The sequence below is a fragment of the Mustela nivalis genome (genome assembly GCF_964662115.1).
Source record: "Mustela nivalis genome assembly, chromosome: 1".
NCBI classification, from domain to species: Eukaryota; Metazoa; Chordata; class Mammalia; order Carnivora; family Mustelidae; genus Mustela; species Mustela nivalis.
This window is the reverse complement of record NC_139020.1, coordinates 201,109,923-201,132,319: the sequence shown is the minus strand read 5'-3', so window position 1 is coordinate 201,132,319 and position 22,397 is coordinate 201,109,923. Positions and strand designations below refer to the sequence as shown.

The following is a 22,397-nucleotide window of genomic DNA, read 5'->3' as shown; positions in this document are numbered from 1 at the left end:
CCCTCATGGATATCAGCAGGGAGGCAGAGTTTGTCTTCAAGCCTGGGCCTGGATACCAGGCCTCATATTCTCACACGCAACTTGTCCAAGTCCTAAAAATGCATCCGTAACCCTAGTGGAACTCCTAGTTTGAAATAAAGACGGATTTACTAGGTACCCGGTTAATCACTCGGTTAAGCACCCGCCTTCATCTCAAGTCATGATTCCGGTGTCCTAGGATCGAGGCCCACTTCAGGCTCTCTCCTTCTTCCACCCATACTCCTACCCCTACCCATTATCTCTCTCTAAATAAATAAATAAGTAAATAAATAAGAACAGGTTTATAACTTGGCTTTCTAAAGTTCTTAGCTGTTGAGAAGGCAGGACATCTCCCACAGCCAGGACTCTGCTTTCATGCTGCCTATTTCACAATTCCTGAGTTGCAATGAGTGCGTGCCCTCTGTATGGAAGGACGGTGTCAGTACAAGGGCAGAGCCGGGCTGCAAAGCTGGGCTGACAAATGATGAATGGCGCCCTCGGGGCAAGCGTGACCAGAGGTAGCATCTGCAACAATTTGAACGGGACTTCCTCACATCTAACACACTGTGAGAGGAAGGAGTGCTGTTATTTCACATATTACTGAAGAGAAAAAAATGCCACTGATCCTAAAAGTTTCCACCAGTGCCTAAGAGACCAGAAGATGAAGCTGAAACATCACAGACGCTTGGAGGCGCTTGTCAAAATAGGAAATATCACAAGCCTCTGGGGTTGGAGCTCAGCCCATCTAAGCACTGAATATCCTGACGGCAAAGGTTGTTGTTAATGACCTCGTGGCTCCCAGGGAGGGGGCCGGACCGCAACCCCTCCAGTAGTGCAGACACAGGTGGAGGCAGGGCTTCTTAAAATGGTGGATGCGGCTTTATTTACCAAAGGGGCCGGCCCAGGGCTGATTCTGCCAGCCAGGCCTTCAGGTGGCTGTGGGGTGGTCCCAGCTCTGGTCAGTCCTGGTGGCAAGGCTGGGCCCACCTCACCATGGGGGCAGTGTTCCCTCTTGGGGCTCCCGCCCGCTGGCACTAACACAGGCAGCAAGTGCCAGCACTGCCATCTCAGGAAGGCACTTTCAGCTTCGGGGTCCCCAGGAAGAACTGCAGGACACGGTCGGCCAGGAGCGCCAGGCAGAAGTCCAGAAGCAGGACCTGGGCGATGACCAGCTTGAACTGCAGGGTAAGGAGCACTGGTGAACTGAGTGCCCGCGGAGAGGCCCAGGTTGAGCCCTGGGGCCACACCCACGGGGCCACTCACCTCCACGGGGATGTCCACGAGGCCAAACTGACTGTTGAAGTCAGGCGAGGAGCCAAGCAGCAGGCCCACGATGGCCAGGAGCGACACGGCCAGGCTCCACACTAGGGGCCTGTTCTCTGGCAGGCTCTCCATGAATGGTGGACCCTGTGGGGACAGACAGATGGACAGTCACGTGCTACAGGCGCCCAAAAGTGGGCAGGGCAAACTCGCCAGGGGCGGGGCCTCACTTTGTAGTTGATGGCAAAGGTGGCCATCTGCATGGCCATAGCCATGATGTACACGGTGCTGTTGACCAGGCTCGGCTCAAACTCCTTGTATAGGTCCACAAACTGCTCCTGCCTGCAGTGACACAGAGGGGACAGGGTCACTCTCTGACCCATACTATCCCTGCACAAAGCCAGGTTTCAGCCTGGTCGACCCCTCTGCATGCTCACCTTCCTGCACCCACCACCATTGGGACACTGCCACCCCTAGGAGCACCTTGCCCCACCCCAAGCCCCGGGCCAGGCCAGCACTCACTTCTCAGGACTCCGGGCCTGGGCCTCGCTGTACAGGTAGACAAGACTCAGGAAGTGCACACAGAACTGAAGCACGACCGTGAGGACAGTGTACAGGTTGAAGATGTTGGGCAGGGGCCGCTCTCGGGAGAGAGTCTTGAGGGGCTGCAGTGGCAGGGTGGGGGGGCGCTCAGGGTCCAGGCTCACCCTGGGCCTACCCACCCCCCACTCCCAGCCTCCTAGCCAGAATCATGTAGAGAGCAGTCACCAAATCCTGGAAGTTACAAGTCAGCACCAGACCCCAAGGCCCTGCTGGTTCCCCAGCCCCTTAGCCGGGATCCCACTACACCCTCACTGAAGGCCTACACTCCACATAGCAGCCACAGGGTGCTTAAAATCCACCCCCTTCCCCCTTGTTCTAGAACAAACCAAAGCCCTCCCTGGGACCCAGGGGGTGTTTGTGGTTGACACAAGCCAGCTCCCCCAGCCCCTGCATGCTTCTTTCATCAGCCCACACCTATCTATGCCCTTTCTGCCTCCTTCCTAGAAATTTACCTTGCTTTTCGAGCATCACAAAGGCTCCCCTGAATGATCCCGAGACCTTCCCCTGTAGCCTGTGACCCACTTTGTATTTCCACTGACACTGAATGCTTTCTGAGTGGTCTTGATAATCCTCTCCCCATCTGTCCTTTCTGCCTGTAGGCTGTGTAGCCCACCTGAGGCCCCAGCTGGTGGACAGTGCTGGGGGCCAAGTCGTGTCATTCTGGGGAGCTTTGGTGTGCACCTGGCCTGTCCCCTGATCCCCATCTGTAACATGCGGGATTACAGTTTCCACCCTGAGGGTGGCTGGGAAGACAAACGGGTGACACGTAGTGGTGCTTTTAACAGTATTCCCTAGCCGGCCCAAAGAGGCCGAGGGTATTCTTGGTCTGGGGAGGGAACCCCTGTTTTGCCTGTGCCTCAGCCCACCTTGGAGCGGGAGATGAAGAGGAAGCAGCCGGCCAGCAGCAGCCCCTGCAGCGTGGCCTGGAAGTCACTGAACTTGACACCCTCCAGGTAGAGAACACTCTGGCTATAGGCCAAGATGAGGGCATTGAGTGCCAGGATCTTGAACATCTGCAGCGTGGTCACCAGTGTGCAGCGGCCCTGCTTGATCACGTGGCAGACTGCAGTGGGGGCACGGGAGGGGAGGAAGGTGTGGGCGTGGGGGCGCATCAGGACGGGCCCGGGGGAGGGACTGGGGTAGGGGGACTCACTGCACTGGATGGAAGAGAGTTTGGAGGTGAAAGGGGCAGCGATGCTGGCATCCCCCAGCTTCACAATGGGTGTGCTCTCATCCTCGAGTTCCCGCAGCACCTGGCTCAGGCGGTCCTGCGGCACAGGCAGCGGGGGTGAGACCTGGCCACCAAAGGGGGCAGTAACCCCCACCTCCTGTGACTTACCCGCTGAGAGGCCAACTGCTCCTCGGGGGGTGGGAGCCCTGACCTCTGCTTGGCTGCCCTGGAGGGGGCCCGGCCTCCACTGCTGCTGAGGACAGGGCTGTCTCGGGGCCGTCGGCGCCGCTCAACAACTCGCTCAGGGGCGTTGGCAAGGAGTGCCACACCTAGGGGAGGTATGTGAGTGTGTCTGGACCTAGAGGAGCCTGTCACCCCAGGCCTGCTGGTCCTGTGCTAAGTGAGATGTCTGCTCACAGGGGCCAAACCTCCCCATCGCAGCTGATCTCCCCACAGAGTGCCTCAGAGAGCACCTTAGTTTCAGACCTTACTTTCTGCATTTGGAAAGCAAAACCCAAATACACCCAACTGATTTCCAGGGCCATCCGGGTGGTTCAGTGGGTTAAGCCTCTGCTTTCAGCTCTGGTCAAGATCTCAGGGTCCTGGGATCGAGCCCTGTACTGGGCTCCTTGCTCACCAGGGTGTCTGATTCTCCTCCCTCTGCCTGCCGCTCCCCCTGCTTGTGTGTGCACACACGCGTGCTCTCTCTCTCTCTCTCTCTCACACACACACACACACACACGCACGCAGATTTCCATGGTCTACTAGCAAGGATCATAATCTAGGGCATATTTGTCAATTAATAAACCAGCTAAGGATTTGGAAAACGCTATTAAGTACATCAGGTAGATTTCTTTCTTTTTTTTTTTTAAGAGGAAAAAAGTGTCTGTGTGTCCCCCTGTAAGAGTGTGCACGTGAACAGAGGTGGGGTGAGGGGTGTAGGGAGGGGAGGAGCAGAGGGAGAGAGAATCTCAAGCAGGTTCCATCCCAAGCCTGGAGCCTGACACGGGCCTTGATCTCACAATCCCGAGATCATGACCTGAGCCACCGTCAAGAGCCGGATGGTTAACAGACTTGAGCCACCACATATGGTCAGGTTGGTCTGTAAATACCAATCTGCTGATCGCATTCTGTTGACAGCGAACCAAGGCTATGGAGGGCTGGCAAATGCCTCAGCTCCCATTTGTGCATCCTCACTTGTCCCAGCTCTCCCTGGCCTCTGGCCTCAGCCCCCCAGCTGATCCCCACGCAAGGCCAGGAGGCCTGAACCCTGCTGTGTCTGCCTCTGGAGCCTGGCTGGCTCCTGATGCTCCCAGGTGCCCGCCACGCCCGTACCCCTGCACTGCTCCTCAGATACCGGTATCCCTTCTAGGCCTATAGCTCCTCAGATCCCCAATCCCACTGGCGCCTGCCCTGTGCCCTCACTGCCTCCTCAAAGAACTCCCTTGGTGACGCATCTGTGACACCAAGCCCACGTGGGCAGAAGAGTGATGGAAGGGACAGTCCATCAGTTCGTGGGACTCACCCACATCAGCATGCTTCAGGGCACCCACGTCATTGGTGCCGTCGCCACACATGAGGGTCACGTAGCCCAGCTCCTTCAGGCTGGTGATGACGAACTCCTACATGCACAGAGACAGGCTGAGTGAGGGCTGTGCGCCGTCCCCAGGGCACTGCCTGCCTCCCCCACCGCCTCTTCTGTACACACCTTCTGCTTGGGGGCCACACGGGCGAACACCTGCACGTGGGGGATGAGGCGAAGCAGCTGCTGGGGGTCCTCGGCCTGCAAGTGGGCCAGGCCATCGCCCGTGAGGCACAGCGCATGCTCCAGGGCTAGCGCCTTTGGGGAGCCCTTGGCCAGGGGCAGCACGACACTGCCATCGATGGAGCGCCACTCGCAGGGTCGGCCTGTAGGACCGGAGCCCGGGGTCAGAGAGAGGGGTTCAGCAAGTCCCCCTCAAGTGGACCCCACCTAATTCGTCCCAGTCTCATCTCTCTGAAGTACCCTCTTGGCCCTCACCCCTCTTTAGCCCTAGCAATCCCTGTCTACACCTGCACCCTAGACCCCAGGAACCCCAGACGTTCACAGAACCTTCTGCTATAAAGGATTCAAGAACCCAGAGCCTAGACCACTGGCCTGAGACCACACGATGGTCAGATTCAAACCCAGACAGCCTAACCTCAGGGGCAAGGCACCTCTGAGCCTGGGGCCTGCCTGAAACCCTGCTCCTCTGGGGCCAGGGCCCCCTGAGTCACTTCCTTGGGGCCAGACCCTGCTTGCCAGCCACTTCCTCTTTCTAGATGGACAGATGCTGAGCTTAAAGCAGCAGGGCTGAGGGACGCCTTCCGGCACTACATAGCTCATCTGGGCAGTCTTGGCCAGGAGGGAAACCCATCTCCATCTGGCTTCTGCTGTGGCTGTTTTGTTGAGCAGCTTCACCAGCCAATCGGTGGTCCTGCTAACCACCTCGCGGCCACCTACCTACAATCTCCAGGCTCCGCAAGAGTTTAGTGCCTGGAGCCGAGACAGAGATGAGAGATCTGGGACCAACAGTGCAGACTAGAAGGGCTGTGAAATTCTAGAACCTGGCATCGTTCCAGAAGCTCGCACCCTTCTCTAACCTGCAGCCTGTGTGGCTCTCTGGCCAGGAACCACCTGTCGGCATCTGACAGACTCCACACTCCACCAGTTGGGAGGTGCTGGGGCTGTCTTTGCCCCTCAGTTGGCTCTACTTTGGGTCACCATTTGCACCCAGTTTGGATACTCAGGAGTGACCAGAGCCGTGAGCTCTGGAGTTGGGACATCTGGGTTCAAATCCTTAGTCACAGTGTGACTTGACTGGCCGAGGTAGGGTGAGTTTACTTCTATCTCCCTGTCTATAAAGTGGGGGCCCCAGCAGCATACCTGTTCCGTTTCCCCCTCCATGGTACAGGGATGATAAGGCCTCCCATATGGGGCAGAGAGATCAACACAGTCACATATACCAAGCCCTCTGCCTGGGGTCTGGCCATGCCGAGCAAAAGTGCCAGCATCCCTGTGCTAAGGAGGGGAGCCCTCACCTTGCACAGGCAGCGTGCCAGGCCCATAGCAGGCTTGAGGATAGGAAACACGGCCTAGTCTGATGACAACCAAGCATCCCGGTCTTCAGTTGTCCCTGATCCCAAACCCAGTGATGGCCCACACACTGCCGGACATGCAGGTGTGGAGCTCCTCGGCCCAAGGGCCCGAGCATGCTGACAAGGCGCAGCCGTGTTCCACAGGCTGGGGTTCACAGGTTCCAGATGACCCTGGGTGTTCTCGCTCAGGCCTGAGATGCCAGCGGGCCACCAGACAGGGGCCGTTCTTGGATTCAGGTTCCCCCCAGCCTACAGCCCCAAGGTACCTCACCTTTCTCTGTGGGAGGCTGCAGGATCAGTGTCTGTGCCTTTTCAATGAAGTGCAGCTCCTGGGCCACGTGGCAGGCAGTGAGCGGGTTATCACCGGTGATCATGACCACCTGCGGAGAGGACAGAGGCTCCATGGGGCAGGGTCCAGTGGGTCAGAGCTCCAGCCTGGAGACCTGGTGGCTGAGGCCCCTCTGAGGAGAGCCATAGAAAGAGGTGTTGGCTCTGATGCAGAATGGGCTTCCAGGGGCCACAATCCACCCCAACCTGGTAGCGTTTTATGCAAATGGATACACATGTATGTGACTGAGAACACCCACAGCCTTTCTTTGTAATATAGACTAAGAACCAGCCGTTGCTGTGGACCCTCTTGGCTTGGAAGCTGCCCCAGGAAGTGGGGGACAGATGCTCCAGCTTTTTCATGGAGAGCCTGGGGACGGGAAGATGGGCTGTGACAGCTGAGGGCCAGGTGGGGGCTACTCATGTCACCACATCTGACACTGCTCACTCACCTCCCACAGCCTAAACTGCACCCTAAGTCCCAAACTAGAAAACAGAAACCACAGGACAGATGCATGTGGCCTGTCCTCGAGTTGCCTCCGCATTTCCCTGTCCCGGCCCAGCGCTTCCTCTCTGGGATGGGGTGCAGTGGGGGAATCGCCCTCACCTCCCAGGGATGCTGGGGGCCAAGGACGCAACTTGAGAAAGGTGGGCACAGGCGAGGTCCCAAAGCATCCTCAGATGAGGGACAGCGTCAGCACCAGAACCATGATGGCGCTCGGCCAAAATTCAAGAAAGACACCCTTGCTACTGAGACCTGCCCCACTGAGGGAGGAACTGTCCTCTGCTACCATATCATCCTCTCTGGAAGAAGGAGCCAAGACCCACCCACCTGCCCACACACCCCTGGGGCCCAGCGGGGAGGGGTCCAGCAGCTGTACCCGGTGGGATGCATTTTGGATCTCTCGGATCACAGCCTTAGAGTCAGCCTTGAGCGGGCAGGAGACCACGATGAAGCCGACGAACTTGAGGTTGCACTCCAGGGCCTCCCGTTTGATCTCCCGGGCCTGTGTAGGGACACAGGGATACCCTCATGACCCATCTTTGCTCCATTTCTGAACTGCAGTTGGAGGAGGTCAAGACTGGCCCATCCTTACAGGAGGAACATCTGAGGGTTAGGTGAGAAGTGGGGAGGACGCCAGGCACCCTGGACCCACGGGGCCTTGGCAGTGCTGCGTGGTCCCCCCACCAGAGGGCCTTTACTCCCTGCTGTGCGCAACAGCAGGGCACGAGCCTGTGTAACTCAGCTTTCAAGACAGTAAAGTCAAATCCTTTTTTATTATTCACTGAGCACATGCTCACCTAGAATCTCATACCAGAAACCCCAAACTCTTGCCCTCACAGAGCTTGCCTTCCACCAGAAAAGATGTATAATAAACGAAAATCAGAACGCTAACTGCCACAAGAAATGAAAACAGGGAAATGGGGCAGACCAGCTCAGGGAGTGGCACCAAGCAGGCTGGTTCTGAGGGCAGGGCACCGAGCCACGACCTGTTGTGCATTCTGGAAGGATATCTCAGCCGTCAGGTAGAAGTGGACTGAATGAGAGGTAAGGGGGAAGCAGAGAAAGCAGTACTGATGGCGGAGGTGGGAGCAGGGCCGATAACCGACAGGACATGGTATGTGACAGAGCTGGAGCCACCCCACGACCATGTGGTAACGGGGTGGCTGGGCAGGGCAGGGACAGACTGGGCTGGAGAAAGGAATCCAAGGTGCCTCCTGATGATCCCTTGGGAGGTGTGAGGACCCAAGGGTGTGGGTTAAGAGGCTGGATGGAGGTGGGGTCCAACTGTGCTCTGTAGGGAGTGGCCTTAAGAGCCAGGATGGCATGGAGCCCCATAAGGGGCAGGGCATGCAGCAGAAAAGGGACTTGGGGCTGAGTGCCACTCAGGGCCTGCCAAGGTAGGGGCCCAGAAGGAGGAAGACAGAATCCTGCCTGCTCATGGTGAAGCTGCAGGAAACAGAAGGCTGTATGGACAAGGGGCCAACAGGTAGAAAGCCTGGGCCCTTACCTGCTGGTGGGTGAGGTGCCCCAGCTCCTTGTACCCCAGCGCCAGGACTCGGGCTCCTTCCCGGGAAATCTCCGTGTGGATGTGGTGGTAGTCAGGTGGGCACTGGGCGAACTGCAGGGAACGCAGGGGATGTCACCGACCGCCCCGCGCCCCCCTTCCCCCGGGGCCGGGGCTGGCTCACCATGGAGTGCAGGGTTTCAGGGGCCCCCTTCACAGCCGCGATGTAGCAGAGATCAGTGGAGCCTAGCTTCTCATAGGAGGCGAGCACGGACATTCGCTTTAGGGCACTGGCAAAATGAAAGCGCTGGTGAATTTTCAGCCCCTGAGTTTTAATACTTCGGGGGAATACTTTCTCATCTGGAAACAAATAAGTACGAATCCTGAGGGCCTTCGCTCCAAAGAGGCAGCCAAGCCCCCGCCTTCCCTTTCCGCCCCTCTCTTCCCCCACCGACCCCCAGACCCAGACCCTACGGGTTGTGGGGAGATGTGGGGGGTGCTCCTTGCTTCAGGAAGGGTCAGAACTGGGAGACCTGTTCCCAAAGGACCTTGACCATGGCTTTTGGCAGGGTGGGGCAGGTTCTGCTCCCAAGAGGTGGACTGTCTCAGGTCAGACATGAGCCTGTGCCCACCCACCTAAGGGACCATCAGAACTGTGGGCCTGCCTGCCCCTGTGTTGGACACATGGGTGTCTCTGAGGGGTGCAGTACGTCTTCCCGGGAGGGTTATGGCTGGCCGTTCATCCCAGCTGGGCCCGAAGCTCCAGCCCCTCACCTTTGGTTAGAGTCCAGTCCACGGCTGTCAGCATAGCCTTCTCGAGTGGGTCACCCACAAGGGTCCCATCGTCCAGCTGCATGAGGGAGTGGCATGAGGCCAGAGCACGGTGTGTTTCTACAGGGATGTTGGACACAGGAGTGACCTCCTTCCCGTCTCTGTAAAGAGAAGGAACAGCTGGTTACAGAGCAGAGCGACCCCTGGGAATTGCTAGCCAGGATGAGGGATGTGCCCCCACTCTATGCCAGTGGTTGCAGGGGCTGAGAGATGCACAGTCTTGGTCCTCGTGATACCTATGCCCATCTTGTGGACGCCCTAGAGATCATATGGCTGCCTGGGATGGAGCTGAGCCACTATACTGCTGTCACACTGAGAAATATAGGGGAGCCCCCCACCCCCAATCAGACTTCTGTGTACATGGTGAGAGCTCCAAGCAGGTGCTCTCTGTCCCTTAAGATCTCAGAAAGCCACCTGCTAGGCAAGAGGCCCAGGCCACCCATACTCACTTGAGCCCAGCCACCCCACGGACGACCAGGCTGTCGCTAGTCAGGGTCCCTGTCTTGTCGAAGCAGCACACCTCTACCTTGCCAGCAAATGGGATCCGGAAAGGCTCCGTGCAGTACATGTCTGGAAGTGGGGACCCAGGGTCAGGGGTTCTGCCAGGCCCCAGCCCACTCAGCACCCCAGCCCCGTCTCAGGCACTCACACAGCTTGGCCAGGGCAATGAGGGAGGTGTTGACAGCCAGAGACAACTCGATGGGTAGCTCAGGGGGCACGACCGAGGTGAGGATCAGTGTGCATTCCAGAAACAGCTTGTAGCGGTTCCGGCTGGGGTCCTTGGTGCCTGCAGAGACAGGGCCTGCCAGCCTGGGGGCCGTCCGTGGGGACACGGCCCACCAACAGGGGAGGGGCCCCAGCACATACCTTCAATCCACACGTAGGCAGCTGCTGCAATGGCAAAGACCAGGAGGAAAAGGATGAAAATGAAGGTCTCCAGGTTGTTTGCAGTCACCCTCTTGACTCCAAAGAGGATGGTGCGCAGCAGCTTGCCCTAGAGAGCGAGAGGATTAAAGGCCTTTCCTGGCAGGGTTGGCCTCCTGCACCCAAGAGCACCAGGGCCAGATTCTCCCTCTGCTAATGGGGAGTGCCTGCCCTGGGCCCACCTGTTGAGTCCTGCAGCCATACACAGGGGACCACACAGCTAGGTTGGTGGCTGCTGCTCAGCTAAGGGCTATAGAGACCAGTGGCCCGAAATTGGGGGTCAGGGAAAAAAGTGGCTGAGATAGGGGACGGAGTCTTCCAGAAAGAGGTCTATCCAATCACCTCTACGAGGCAGCCCGCATCACACTTTAGTGAAGAGTTTATGGTCGTGACTCTGACCATGACCCCAGTGTGTATGGCAATAGCTTGTTTGCTATGTGTGCTCCGCACTAGAACCCCAGCAGAGGACAGTGAGCCTGGTGCAGGGCTCACATCCGCACCCTGGCCCCAGGCAGTACGTGGTGTCAGAATAAGTCTGTGGCAGGGATGTCCTGGGGTCTGAAAGAGCCACCATCTCAACTGTCTGCCACCCACCCTGGGGCCAAACTTCCCCAGAACCAGACAAGGGTCCACACCTGGGATGTGTTGAATCCGGTCCTGAGAACGTAGGCCACACACCCGTTGTCGACAGCTGCAGGGACAAACAAGACAGGCATCATGTGTGTCTGTTCATCCCTACTCCCTCACAGCCAAGCAGATGGGGTGGATGGGGGTGGCGGGGCCAGGACCCCCCAGACCCCCAAGGCACCTACGCTTCAGGCCCGTGGTGGCCTTCTGCGGGGGGATGTGCTGCACCACCTTGGTGCCCCCAAAGATGACGTGGAGCCGGGAGTCAGCCTGGAGGTCCAACACCCGGTCAGGGTTAAGGTCTTCGATGGGCTCCTAAGGAGGAAAGAGAGGATGGTGAGGGTGCTCCCGCCGCAGCCCCCTTCTCGCCCCAGTCACTCTGACCCCCGCAGGGCTTCTGGCCTAAGGCAGCATATCTGACTGGGCAGCCCGCACTGTCTTCTCTCCAACTGCACGTGCAGTATCAACTCCTCGTGATCTGGCAACTGGCTTGAGAATCTGTGCACTCCTGGCTTCCCTCAGTCCACCTCAGTCCGATGTCTCTGGTCCCTCCCCTGGACAAGCCCTGACGATCACAGCCTCTCTCACCTTCCCTCTTCTCACCCAGCTCTCCCTCCTCCAGGGGGGAAGACCACCAGGAATTCTGGCGGCTTCCAGTGACTGCTTCTCCTCCTCCTCTTCTAGCCTCGAGGGCCAGGGCTCCGTCCCTCCTCTATCCACGCCTGGGCAGGATGGTGGCCCAGCCACCAGCCCTCTGCCTCCCCCACCAACAAGGTCAATGGCACACCTAGGTAGACTGGACCCCCATGCCCCACCCCGCACCTTCATCTGTGGCACCGACTCCCCGGTAAGCATGGCCTCGTCCACGATGCAACGGCCCCGCAGCAGCAGCACGTCACACGGCACTAGGTTCTCCTGTGGGGAGCGACCTGCAGGAAGGGATAGGAACATCGGCGTGAGGAGCTGAGAGAAAGGGCTCCCACCGGGACAGACCAGAAGCGTGCCTCACCAATGGAGACGATGTCTCCGGGAACAATCTCATCGCTGGCGATGGGCCTCCACTTCCGGCTCCGGTAGACCTGGGCAGAGGTGAGGGCCCGTCAGCTCTGGGTCCCACAGTGCGCACGACGCAGGTGCCTCCCTAGCGCTGGGGCCACCCCAAGACTGACAGGTGTCCCCCCCCAACCCCCGTCTCCCCGCTGGCCACACCTGGATCAGGTGGGGCTTGTTGCCCATCTTCCGGATCTCTGACATGTTGCGCATCTGCTGCTGCACCAGGGAGGCCTCGAAGGCCACCAGCATGGAAAGCGTGAAGACACTGTAGTACCAGTACTCGTCCAGACACCAGAGCCCCACGCAAAACACCTGCAGGACACAGCCTCTGTGTCTACACCCCCGCCCGGCCATCCACGGGAGCACACGGAGACACCTGTGGAGGCTGGGAAGGCACACCAAAGGCTGTTCCACCCAGGGGCTCAGACCCATGAGGACACAAAGAGAATTTCAGGGCTGGAGATGGAGGCTGCTTGGGCTGTGAAAGCCCCAAGGAAGAGGAAGAAAGGGGTGGAATAGGCTCCAAGCTGCTGCTTTACCTGGAACACAAAGAAGGGTGCTGTGGCTCTCTCCTTGAACAACTCCGAGAAGTCAGGCACCACCATCTCAGCCCTGCAAGAGACCAGACCCCCACATCCTGTTCAGGTATGAGGCCTCAGAGGCCCTAACTGGACACCCCCGACCCGGGGCACTGCAAGCCTCCCCGGGAAATGAGAAGCCAGAAGGCACATTCTACTCAACTACGGCTCTCCGTGTCCCCGAAGCACTGGGGCCAGCAGCTAACTGCTGCCAGCCTGCCTCCGCAGAACCCAGGTAAAGCTTCCGAAGCAGCAACAGACAGGCTGTTCAGGCAGCCGCCCACCCAAGCGGGGCTAGTGTAAGAACCTGTCATCAGGCTGGGTAAGAAGGCAGACAGAGAAGGAGCACCCGACTGTGGCACGGGAGCCCTGAAGCTGCCACAAAGAAGGCCCGGCAGCTGGGCACTGCGGAGTCTTCTGAGGCTTAAGCCCCACCCTGAGTCGGAGCAGGGAGTTCTGGAGCTAAAATTTTCCTGAAACTCCCTTCATAAAAGTCCCAGGATTTGAGAAGCAGGGCCTAAAGGTATGTTCTGTGGCACTGTGTGTAGTGGCCCAGCCTGGCCAGGGGACCAGCCAGGTCAACCAGGGCCCCCTTGCCCTGCCCTTGGAGATATGTCCTAGGTACGGGGTGTGAGAAAAAGCAACCGCTGTAGTGAGAACAAAAAACCACCACCAGGCCCCACTGTGTGTTATCTGGGTGACTCTGCATGAGCCGGGAAGGTGGGAAAGGCGACATCCCAGGCCACCATGAAGGCTGACCTCAGGCAGGGAGGATAGGTAAAAACTTCTTATGAATCTTCCCATTATGGGGCGCCTGGGTGGCTCAGTGGCTTAAAACCTCTGCCTTCAGCTCAGGTCATGATCCCAGGGTCCTGGGATCGAGCCCGCATCAGGTTCCCTGATTGACGGGGAGCCTGCTTCCCCCACTCTCTCTCTGCCTGCTTCTCTGTCTACTTGTAATCTTTGTCTGTCAAATAAATAAAATCCTTTAAAAAAAAAAACAACTTCCCATTACATCGCTACTTATGATAATACAGCTTATAATAATTAAAGACACTGAGTCGGGGAAGAATTCCCTAAAAGTTCTGAGAGTTTTCAGGTGGAGGCCTTCTCATGATTGCAGGGCCAGGGGCTCTGATGATGAACAAGGGGGTCTGAAGCCCAGCTCTGCCCCTCCCAGTCACATGTGGGCACTGGTGGTTTCAAGGATTAAAGGGAGGGAGCGTGTACAGGGCATCTGCCCTCACACCTGGCACCGAGTAGAGCTATGGTGATCACCGACAACTCCTTTTATCACTCTTCCCAAAGTGCTGGGAGGATTAAGAGGAGCACGCTGACAACTGACACTTAAAAGAAAAATTCAGAACCAAAGAGAAACCCTACAATAATTACAAAACGAGGATCAACAGTCTCTCTGGGGCCTCGGGCTAGGCTCCCATGAAGAGCCACATGTGTTCCTGCTGGAGAGCCCACCAGGGTCCCAGTCAGCAGGAAAGTCCAGGGGAGACAGGACTAGAGCACGTTTCTCAAAAAGTGGCCGTCATCCTCACCTGGCATGTACTCTGGACCCCTCCACCCCATTTCCCCTTTTCCCAGGCACTAGGACTCAGGAGTGCGGCAGGGCAGAAGTAGGAAAGGAGCCCCTGGCTTGGCCAGGAGACCATGCTGTGACCATGGGCAGAGGACCAGCCCTGTCACCACGCATGGGGACACCAGGACTCACTTGTTGCTCCCAAACTTCTTCTCAGCTGCACGGATCTCTGAGTCCTCCTGGAACCCCCTATTGCTCTGGTAGTACGAGAAGGCATTCCCCACGGGAAAGGCCACAGGGAGGAAGCGTTTCTTCTCCAGGGCGTCGTAGGAATACTTGATCTTCTGGAATTCAAAGGACAGCACCTCTTGTCCGTCTTCGCCCTGTGGGAGGAGGCGCTGTCTATGGCAGAAGGCCCGCACCTGGGGGTGTCCGTCCGTTGGTGCCTGGGAGGCCCACCCAAGCCCCATGCTGAGCAGCCCGGCAGCTGGTCCCTACCTCATCCCGGTGCAGGGCCACAAGCTCAGTGGAGCCATTGTTGGGGGTTGGCACCACCTTCACGAAGGTTGCTTTGCTGGGGTCGTACTCCTATGAGAGGCAAAGAGCTACAGCTGAGCCCTTTTCCACCTCCCAGCTCCACAGCCCACCCAGCCCCGGGAGTTTGCAAGCACACCAGCTCTGGGCTCTGGCCTGTCCACTCTGCAGTATGTCGCTGAGACAAAGACACCACCTCACCACGTGTCTGGTCTCCTATCATAAAATCTCAGTGACGGACAGCACCCAGTGCCTGGGGCCCTGCCGAACTCAAACAGGAAGAATGTCCCCTGCATGACCTGCACCCTCAGACCACGTGGACCACGCCCTGTCACAGCCCACTGGCCTGCTGCTGCTCTGCATCTCCTCTCTCAACTACTCATTTCATGTCCCGAAGTGACGAGGGACAAGGAGGCTCAAGCACGAGCGTTTTCTCTGCCTGAAACATAAGGTCACAGTCAGCTCCAGGCCTTGGCTCAAACGTCACCTTCTTAGGAGACCCCCCACCCCAGGAGGACGCTCCACACGAAGGGCCCTCACAATGTTCCTCTGCTCTGCCCAGGTTTTCCTCTTTTTAGCAGCAGCAGCAGCTAAGTGCGGGCCCTACCTCTCCCACCAGCACCATGAAGGCAAGGGATTTTGTCTGTTTGTTCACTGCTGTTTCCTCAGCACCTACGACCTGGAGTCACTGGATGAGAGTCAGGTAGTGTGCTCTCAAGCCTGGGCTGCCCCCATCTCACTGCTGCTGCACGGGCCACCAGCCCCTGTGGTGTGTGTGCTTTTGGCCAAGGTGCCAAAGGACCTTGGTAACTCTCCAAAGGTAACTCTCAGGACAAAGGAGAAAGGCCCTGTCCCTTGGGGAGTCCATGGGCCTCTGGGTGGGCAGAAAAGAACAACAAAGACTTAACAAACGCTGGTAACACTGTGGGGGGAATAAAAGGGCAAAGTGCTACACAGGGCCACCACCATACCAAGCACTTGGCAGTTTTTTGCTGCTTCTCAGAGTGGCAAGGCGAGTGGGTGTTACGGTTCTCATTTTACACAAGGAGAAAGTGAAACCAAAAGAGAAGAACCCCTGTCTGAGCTCTCTGATGCAAACCCAGATGTGCCCATCCTCACCCTGTGGTCATTTAGCTCCTCCTTGTCCTCGATCCCTGGAAGAATTTAACATGCTTTTTAGCTGTTGGTCAAAAAAGACTGTTGGAAGTGTGGGGTGGTGTCACGCTCCCTCCAACTTCCCTGAATTTTCCAGTCCCTCAATGAAGTCTTTCATTGTGCTGACCTGAAGCTACCTGTAAGTCTGAGTCCCTCCCCTGGGATAAGGCTTGTTGGGAAAACCATTCTCTCAGAAGAGAAAGGATTCAGTCCATGTTTGGAGTCAAAGACAGGGGCCTTCCCGTCTCTTTCGGCAGCCCTTCAGGATCTTCCCTTTCCCTCTTTCTTCAGCACCGCAAACGTGGGATCAAAGGGGAGGCTGGCAGGACCTTGGTGTCCCTAGATGGCCCCAAATATGCCAGTGTCAACTGAGGCAGGCCCAGAGGGCAGTGGTGCAGTCACCAACAGTAACTGCTGACCCAGGGCAGCTCTCCCTATCCAGACTTTGGGGTTAAGGGTCAGAAGTGCTACCAGGCTGTTGTACTCCAACAGAAGTCCTCATTGTCACCACCATCATCCCGGAGGCAGATAAGAAGAGGCTCCAAGCAGTTGTCATTTGCTGACAAACTGCTCCTGCTACTCTTAAATGCTGCAATCCAAGTGCATTTCAAGAGCCTCTAAGCAATGGACAACAGAGTTCTCAAACCAAGCTCCACAGATAGGGAAATTCACCCCGCAGGGCTAGCCTCACACTTTCAAAACCAAGATAAGGACACACTATTTCTAGAAAAAAACCACCTAGTACTCGCTAGTATGGTAGCAATAACAAGCCAGCTAGCATTAACAAGCCAAACCAAAGAGAGACTATGCCGGAGCCTACACTGAGCTTTTTATAGATATTACCCTATCGAATCTAAATGACCACACCAGGGAGGTATTCCAAGGAAGGGAAGTAACCCGTGCCAGGGTCGCACAGCAAGTCAGTAGCGGGGCCAGGATTTAGCCACCCAGAGGGCACCGTTGGGGACTCAGGCCCAGCAAACGGGAAGCCCGGGATGGGGTGCGGACTGACAGGAACATCGCGACTCGGGACCCGCCGCAAGGCCCTACCCAGGCGGGGGTCGGGCTCGTGCCCGCGCACTTACCGGGGTGCAGGTGAGCGCGCAGTGCGCGTGCACGGACCAATGCCCCGAGAGGACGGTGAGCGCGTGCGCGAGGCAGATGGTGGCGAGCACGAGCAGCGCGGCTTCAGGGATTTGCACCCAGCTGCTGCCCCAGCCCCAGCAGCCGGCAGCCGCGGCGCCTAGCCAGGCGGGGTAGAGCAGTCCTGCGAACGGCAGCACCGTGAGGCGCCGCAGCAGCGCCAGCCGCCGGTACGGCCACACGGCTGCGACCAGCTCGTCGCCGCTCGCTATGAGCGCCGGACCAGCGGCGAGGAGGGTGCGTGGCTGCGGCCCGGGCTTGGGCTGCCCGCCGGGCCGGGCCCCGCAAGGCCGGGCCCCGCAAGGCACCGCGTTGCCCACCGCCGCCGCCGCAGCCGCCGCCATCTTTCCCAGCGCTGCGCTCGCTTCCGGGCAGAAGCACCGCCTCACTTCCGAAGTTGTACTTCCGGTGATCCCCGGGCGCTGCCATGGCGGCCGGAGGGTAGGAAGGGCCGGAGATGGTTGGGAGTTAGGTTCGAAAGTTGTTACTCAGGGCGCCGCCATGACAGGCTGAGGCCGGAAGGAGAGGCAGGGCGCGGCCATAACAGAGTCTTGAAAGGGCTAAAGCTGCCTGCTGGCCCTGCCACGCCGGACTGGGACCGGAAGAGGCGAGGCGGGCTGGGCTCCACCTTGACACCCGAACCGGAAGAGGGGAGCCCTTGTCGGGGACTACTCCGCACTGACCAGTTTGGATTGTCAGGGGCGGAGCCTGAACACTGCGGGGGCGGGGTCAATTATAGAAGTGCTGTAGTTCTGGGGGCGAGGCCTGGACAGGCCGAAGGGATGGGACTTATTAGGGGCTGGGGTCCCAGGACGGTTTCCCCGCGGGAGAGGCCCCTCCTTTGGGGTCCTGGGCAGGACTGGAGCTGACGGGCTTACAGAGCCAACACGGCTGAGAAGAGCGGTCGAGTAATAATGATTACACTCACACACAAATTTAGTATTTTAACATAAAAATATGAAAAATGGGTGTTTATTTGAAATTACATGTATTCTGTGATATTTACTTTCCTGTTACAGAAATGCTATTGTAGGGCGCCTGGGTGGCTCAGTGGGCTAAGCCGCTGCCTTCGGCTCAGGTCATGATCTTGGGGTCCTGGAATCGAGTCCCGCATCGGGCTCTCTGCTCAGCAGGGAGCCTGCTTCCCTCTTTCTCTCTCTGCCTGCCTCTCCATCTACTTGTGATTTCTCTCTGTCAAATAAATAAAATCTTAAAAAAAAAAAAGAAATGCTATTGTATGAACAAAACTACAATAGGAATCATTAACAGTGGCAATCAGTAGTACTTAGTCGTACTACTAAGAGAAAACATCGCTTGAGAAAAATGTATAGCAACACTTTCATACTTTTTTGTCCTCATATAGCAGTTTGAACGACTTTTTAAACTCCTTCTCTGATGTTTGTATCTTATAGGTTAATTGTAGCATGTTCTTGATGCGTAAGTGTAAGACTTTGTAAAGGGAGAACATAATGCAGGAGGACTTAGTCAATATTCTATATTTAATAAAAGTCACGATGTTTCCATTTCACAGTAGGATATAAAGTTTTATTTTCCAGTAAAACTTACCTGAATGGACTGCAATCTTTAGCATAGCCTTTTGTTTTACATAGTGATAAGACTCAGTCAAAGATGGTATCACTGATTTGTTTCCCTGCTCTTATCAAGCTCACAGTTACATGTTATATGTGATTCTTGGTGTCGTTTCTATGTGATATCAAGCTAAATAATTGGCTCAACTAAAGGCTTTCAGCATGGATTTTACTTATTAGGTGTTTTGGTTTGTATGGATTAGTTTCAAGGTCTCCAAAATAGGAGGGGTTTTATTTTTGGTAGACCAGCTATTGGTCAGTCCCGTCTTTGTATATATAAACTAATCATATGCTATCTATGTCCAAAGTGTCCATTATGTCTATGTCCAAAATGTTCATTATTTTTGAACATTCTAGAGCACACTGAATATTATGATAAACCTACCTTTCTCAGGGACAATTGTTTTTAAACACCTAGGTAATTTAAAATTCTGAAATCAAAGATTCCAAAGTTTCTTTATTCAGAAAGAAACAGAATATCCTGTTTAATTGGACCATCCATTTCTGATGACGTTTTGAATTCTTTTTTTTAAAAGATTTATTTATTTTTAAAAGATTTTATTATTTATTTGACAGAGAGAGAGAGAGAGACCACAAGTAGGCGGAGAGGCAGGCGCAGAGAGAGAAGGAAGCAAGCTCCCCACTGAGCAGAGAACCCGACGCGGGTGTCTATCCCAGGACCCTGAAACCATGACCTGAGCTGAAGGCAGAGGCTCAACCCACTGAGCCACCCAAGCACCCAAAGATTTTTTTATTTTTTATTTGACAGAGATCACAAGTAGGCAGAGAGGCAGGCAGAGAGAGGGTAGGGAGAGCAGGCTCCCCGCTGAGCAGAGAGCCAGATGTGGGGCTCGATCCTAGGACCCTGGGATCATGACCTGAGCCAAAGGCAGAGGCTTTAACCCACTCAGCAATCTTATTTGAACATTCTAGAGCACACTGAATATTATGATAAACCTACCTTTCCGAAGCAATCTTATTTCAAAAAATGAGTCTTTTTTTTTCCTGTACGAATATTTAGGGGCAGTTGTTTCATCCCTCTCTGGACTCCTATGGCCTTTTCAAAGATCATCAAAGTGTTCTGAAGAAACAGCAAGTAAATTTCTGCTTTACTATAATTGTTTTCTCCGTTCTAGTCTTCAGTGCATTTCTAAATTGGAGTACTTCTTTTTGTCACACTTTGAAACTGTGATCTTATGGCAGGCCAACTTAAAAAAAAAGCCCAACTTTATTTTGTTAGAGCAATTTTAGGGTCAGGCAAAATTGAGAGAAGGGTACAGCAATTTCCTATACTACATCCCCTGCCAGCATACATACACAGCAACCTAATTACCAAAATCTCTCACAATTGTTTTTATTAATAAACCCATTGTGTATAGTCCACCTTAGGGGTCCACTCTTGGTATTGTATATTTTATGGGTTTAGACAAATACAGATTGAATGTATCCATCATTATAGTATCATACAGGGTAGTTTCACTGCCCTACAAGTCCCCTGTGATCTGCCTATTCAACCCTCCTCCCTTCAACTCCTGGGAACCACTGATCTTTTTAGTGTCTCCATAGTTTTGCCTTTTCCAGAATATCATATAATTAGAATCACACAGTATGTACCCTTTTCAGATTGCCTTCCACTTAGTAATATGAATTTATGGGTCCTCCCATAAATTGGGGTCCTCCTTATCCTCTTATGGCTTGGTATCTCATATTTCTTTTTTTAAAGACTTTATTTGACAGAGGTCACAAGTAGGCAGAGAGGCAGGCAGAGAGAGAGGGGGAAGCAGGCTCCCTGCTGAGCAGAGAGCCCGATGCAGGGCTTGATCCCAGGACCCCAGGACCATGACCTGAGCGGAAGGCAGAGGCTTTAACCCACTGAGCCACCCAGGTGCCCCGATATCTCATGTCTTCTTAATGCTGCATAATATTCCATTATCTGGATGTACACCAGTTTATCCATTCATCCATTCATACATCTTGGTTCTTCTGAGTTTTGAGTTATGAATAAAGCTGCTATAAACATCTCTGTGCAGATTGTTTATTAATGACTACACGGTGACTTCTAATTTTCAGTTTTGAGAAATAGACATGTAGCATTGTATAAATTTAAGGTGTATAATGTGGGGCGCCTGGGTGGCTCAGTGGGTTAAGCCTCTGCCTTCGGCTCAGGTCATGATCCCAGGGTCCTGGAATTGAGCCCCGCATCGGGCTCTCTGCTCAGCAGGGAGCCTGCTTCCTCCTCTCTCTCTGCCTGCCTCTCTGCTTACTTGTGATCTCTCTGTCCAATAAATAAATAAAATCTTAAAAAAAAATAAGGTGTATAATGTGATTGATAGATGTATATATTTGACTTGCTTACCACAATATAGTTAGTGAACACCATTTTATCTCACCACTTTTTTGTTGTTGTACTTATGGTGAGAACATTAAAACTCTACTCATAGCAACTTTCAAGTATACGATATTGTTAATTATAGTCACTAGGCTGTACATTAGATACCCAGAACTTATTCATTTTGTAGCTGAAAGTTTGTACTCTGACCAACGTTATCTCCACCACTCAGCCCCTGGCAACCACCATTCTACTCTCTCCAGTTCATGTTTTTAGATTTCACACATACGTGAGATCATACAGTAGTTGTTATCTGCCTGACTTATTTCACCTAGCATAATGCCCTCAGGGTCTAAAGGTCCATCCATGTTGCCAGAAAAGGCAGGATTTCCTTCTTCTAATATTCTAATACATACATACATAAATATGAATAATCTCACATTTTAGTTCGTCATATGTATCACATTTTCTTTATCCATTTATTTGTTGATGGACACTTAGGTTGTTTCCATGTCTTGGCTATTGTGAATAATGCAGCAATTAACATGGGTGTGGCTATTTCTTTGAGAGAGTGGATTCATTTCCTTTGGATATATACCCAGAAATGGGATTGCTGATTGTTCTGTTTTCAATTTTTTTCAACGAGCCATCATAGAGTTTTCCATAGTGGGTGTGTCAACGCACAATTCCCACCTACAGTGTACAGGGTTTCCATTTTCTCCACACCCTTGCCAGCATTTGTTGTCTTACGTCTTTTTTATAATAGTTATTCTAACAGGTGTGATGTGATATCTCAGTGTGGTTTTGATTTGCACTTCCCTGATGATTAGTGATGTTGAGCATCTGTTGGCCATTTGTATGTCTTATTTGGTAAAACGTCCATTCAAGTTTTCTGCCCATTTTCTAATTTGATATATTTGCTTTTGAGTTGAGTTCTTTATATATGTTGGATATTAACCGTGTGTGTGTGTGTGTGGTTTGCAAATATTTCCTCTCATTCCATGGACTGCCTTTTCATTTTGTTATTTCTTTTGCTGTGCATTTTGGTTTGGTATAGCTCCCTTGTTCAGTTTTGCTGTTGTTGTGCTCTTGGTGTCATAACCAAAATATCATGGCCAAGACCAATGTTGAGGAAGTTATTTCCTATGTGTTCTTCTGAGATCTTTATGGTTTCAGGTCTTGTTAGTCATTAGTCCATTTTGAACTAATTTTTGTGAGTGGTATACGACAGGGGTCCAACTTTATTCTTTTCCAAGTGGTTATCCAGTTGGTACCAGCACCATTTATTGAAGAGACTATCCTTTTCCTCTTGACTATTCTTGGCTGCCTTGAAAAATATTAGCAGACTGTATATGTGAGGGTTTATTTCTGGGCTGTTTCTGATCCACCGGTCTTTTTTTTTTTTTTTCTCCCTCAAAGATCTTTTTATTTGGTGGGTGGGAGGAGAGGGAGAGGGAGAAGCAGACTGCCTGCTGAGCTAGGAGCCTGAGATGGGGCTTGATCCCAGGACCCTGAGATCATGCCATGAACTGAAGGCAGAAGCTTAACCGACTGAACCACCCAGGCACTCCTCCATTGGTCTATTTGTTTGTTTTTAT

General features: G+C 54.2%; 1 protein-coding gene across 1 annotated transcript; it reads right to left on the bottom strand.

Annotated features, from left to right (window-relative positions):
• Positions 1 to 875: 875 nt before the first annotated feature.
• On the bottom strand, positions 876 to 17,403 carry ATP13A1 (ATPase 13A1). Its single transcript, XM_082705796.1, has 26 exons — positions 16,824 to 17,403; positions 14,548 to 14,637; positions 14,242 to 14,432; positions 12,480 to 12,552; positions 12,097 to 12,252; positions 11,897 to 11,966; positions 11,710 to 11,816; positions 11,073 to 11,202; positions 10,896 to 10,951; positions 10,204 to 10,330; positions 9,986 to 10,123; positions 9,786 to 9,906; positions 9,280 to 9,437; positions 8,690 to 8,865; positions 8,509 to 8,619; positions 7,378 to 7,503; positions 6,441 to 6,549; positions 4,761 to 4,960; positions 4,578 to 4,674; positions 3,221 to 3,381; positions 3,035 to 3,149; positions 2,748 to 2,944; positions 1,801 to 1,943; positions 1,509 to 1,620; positions 1,282 to 1,425; positions 876 to 1,196 (listed from the first exon to the last, which is right to left on the bottom strand). Exons 1-26 carry the CDS (start codon positions 17,223 to 17,225, stop codon positions 1,086 to 1,088), a joined length of 3,621 nt encoding a protein of 1,206 aa, XP_082561922.1. The 5' UTR covers positions 17,226 to 17,403; the 3' UTR covers positions 876 to 1,085.
• Between the last annotated feature and the right edge of the window lie 4,994 nt (positions 17,404 to 22,397).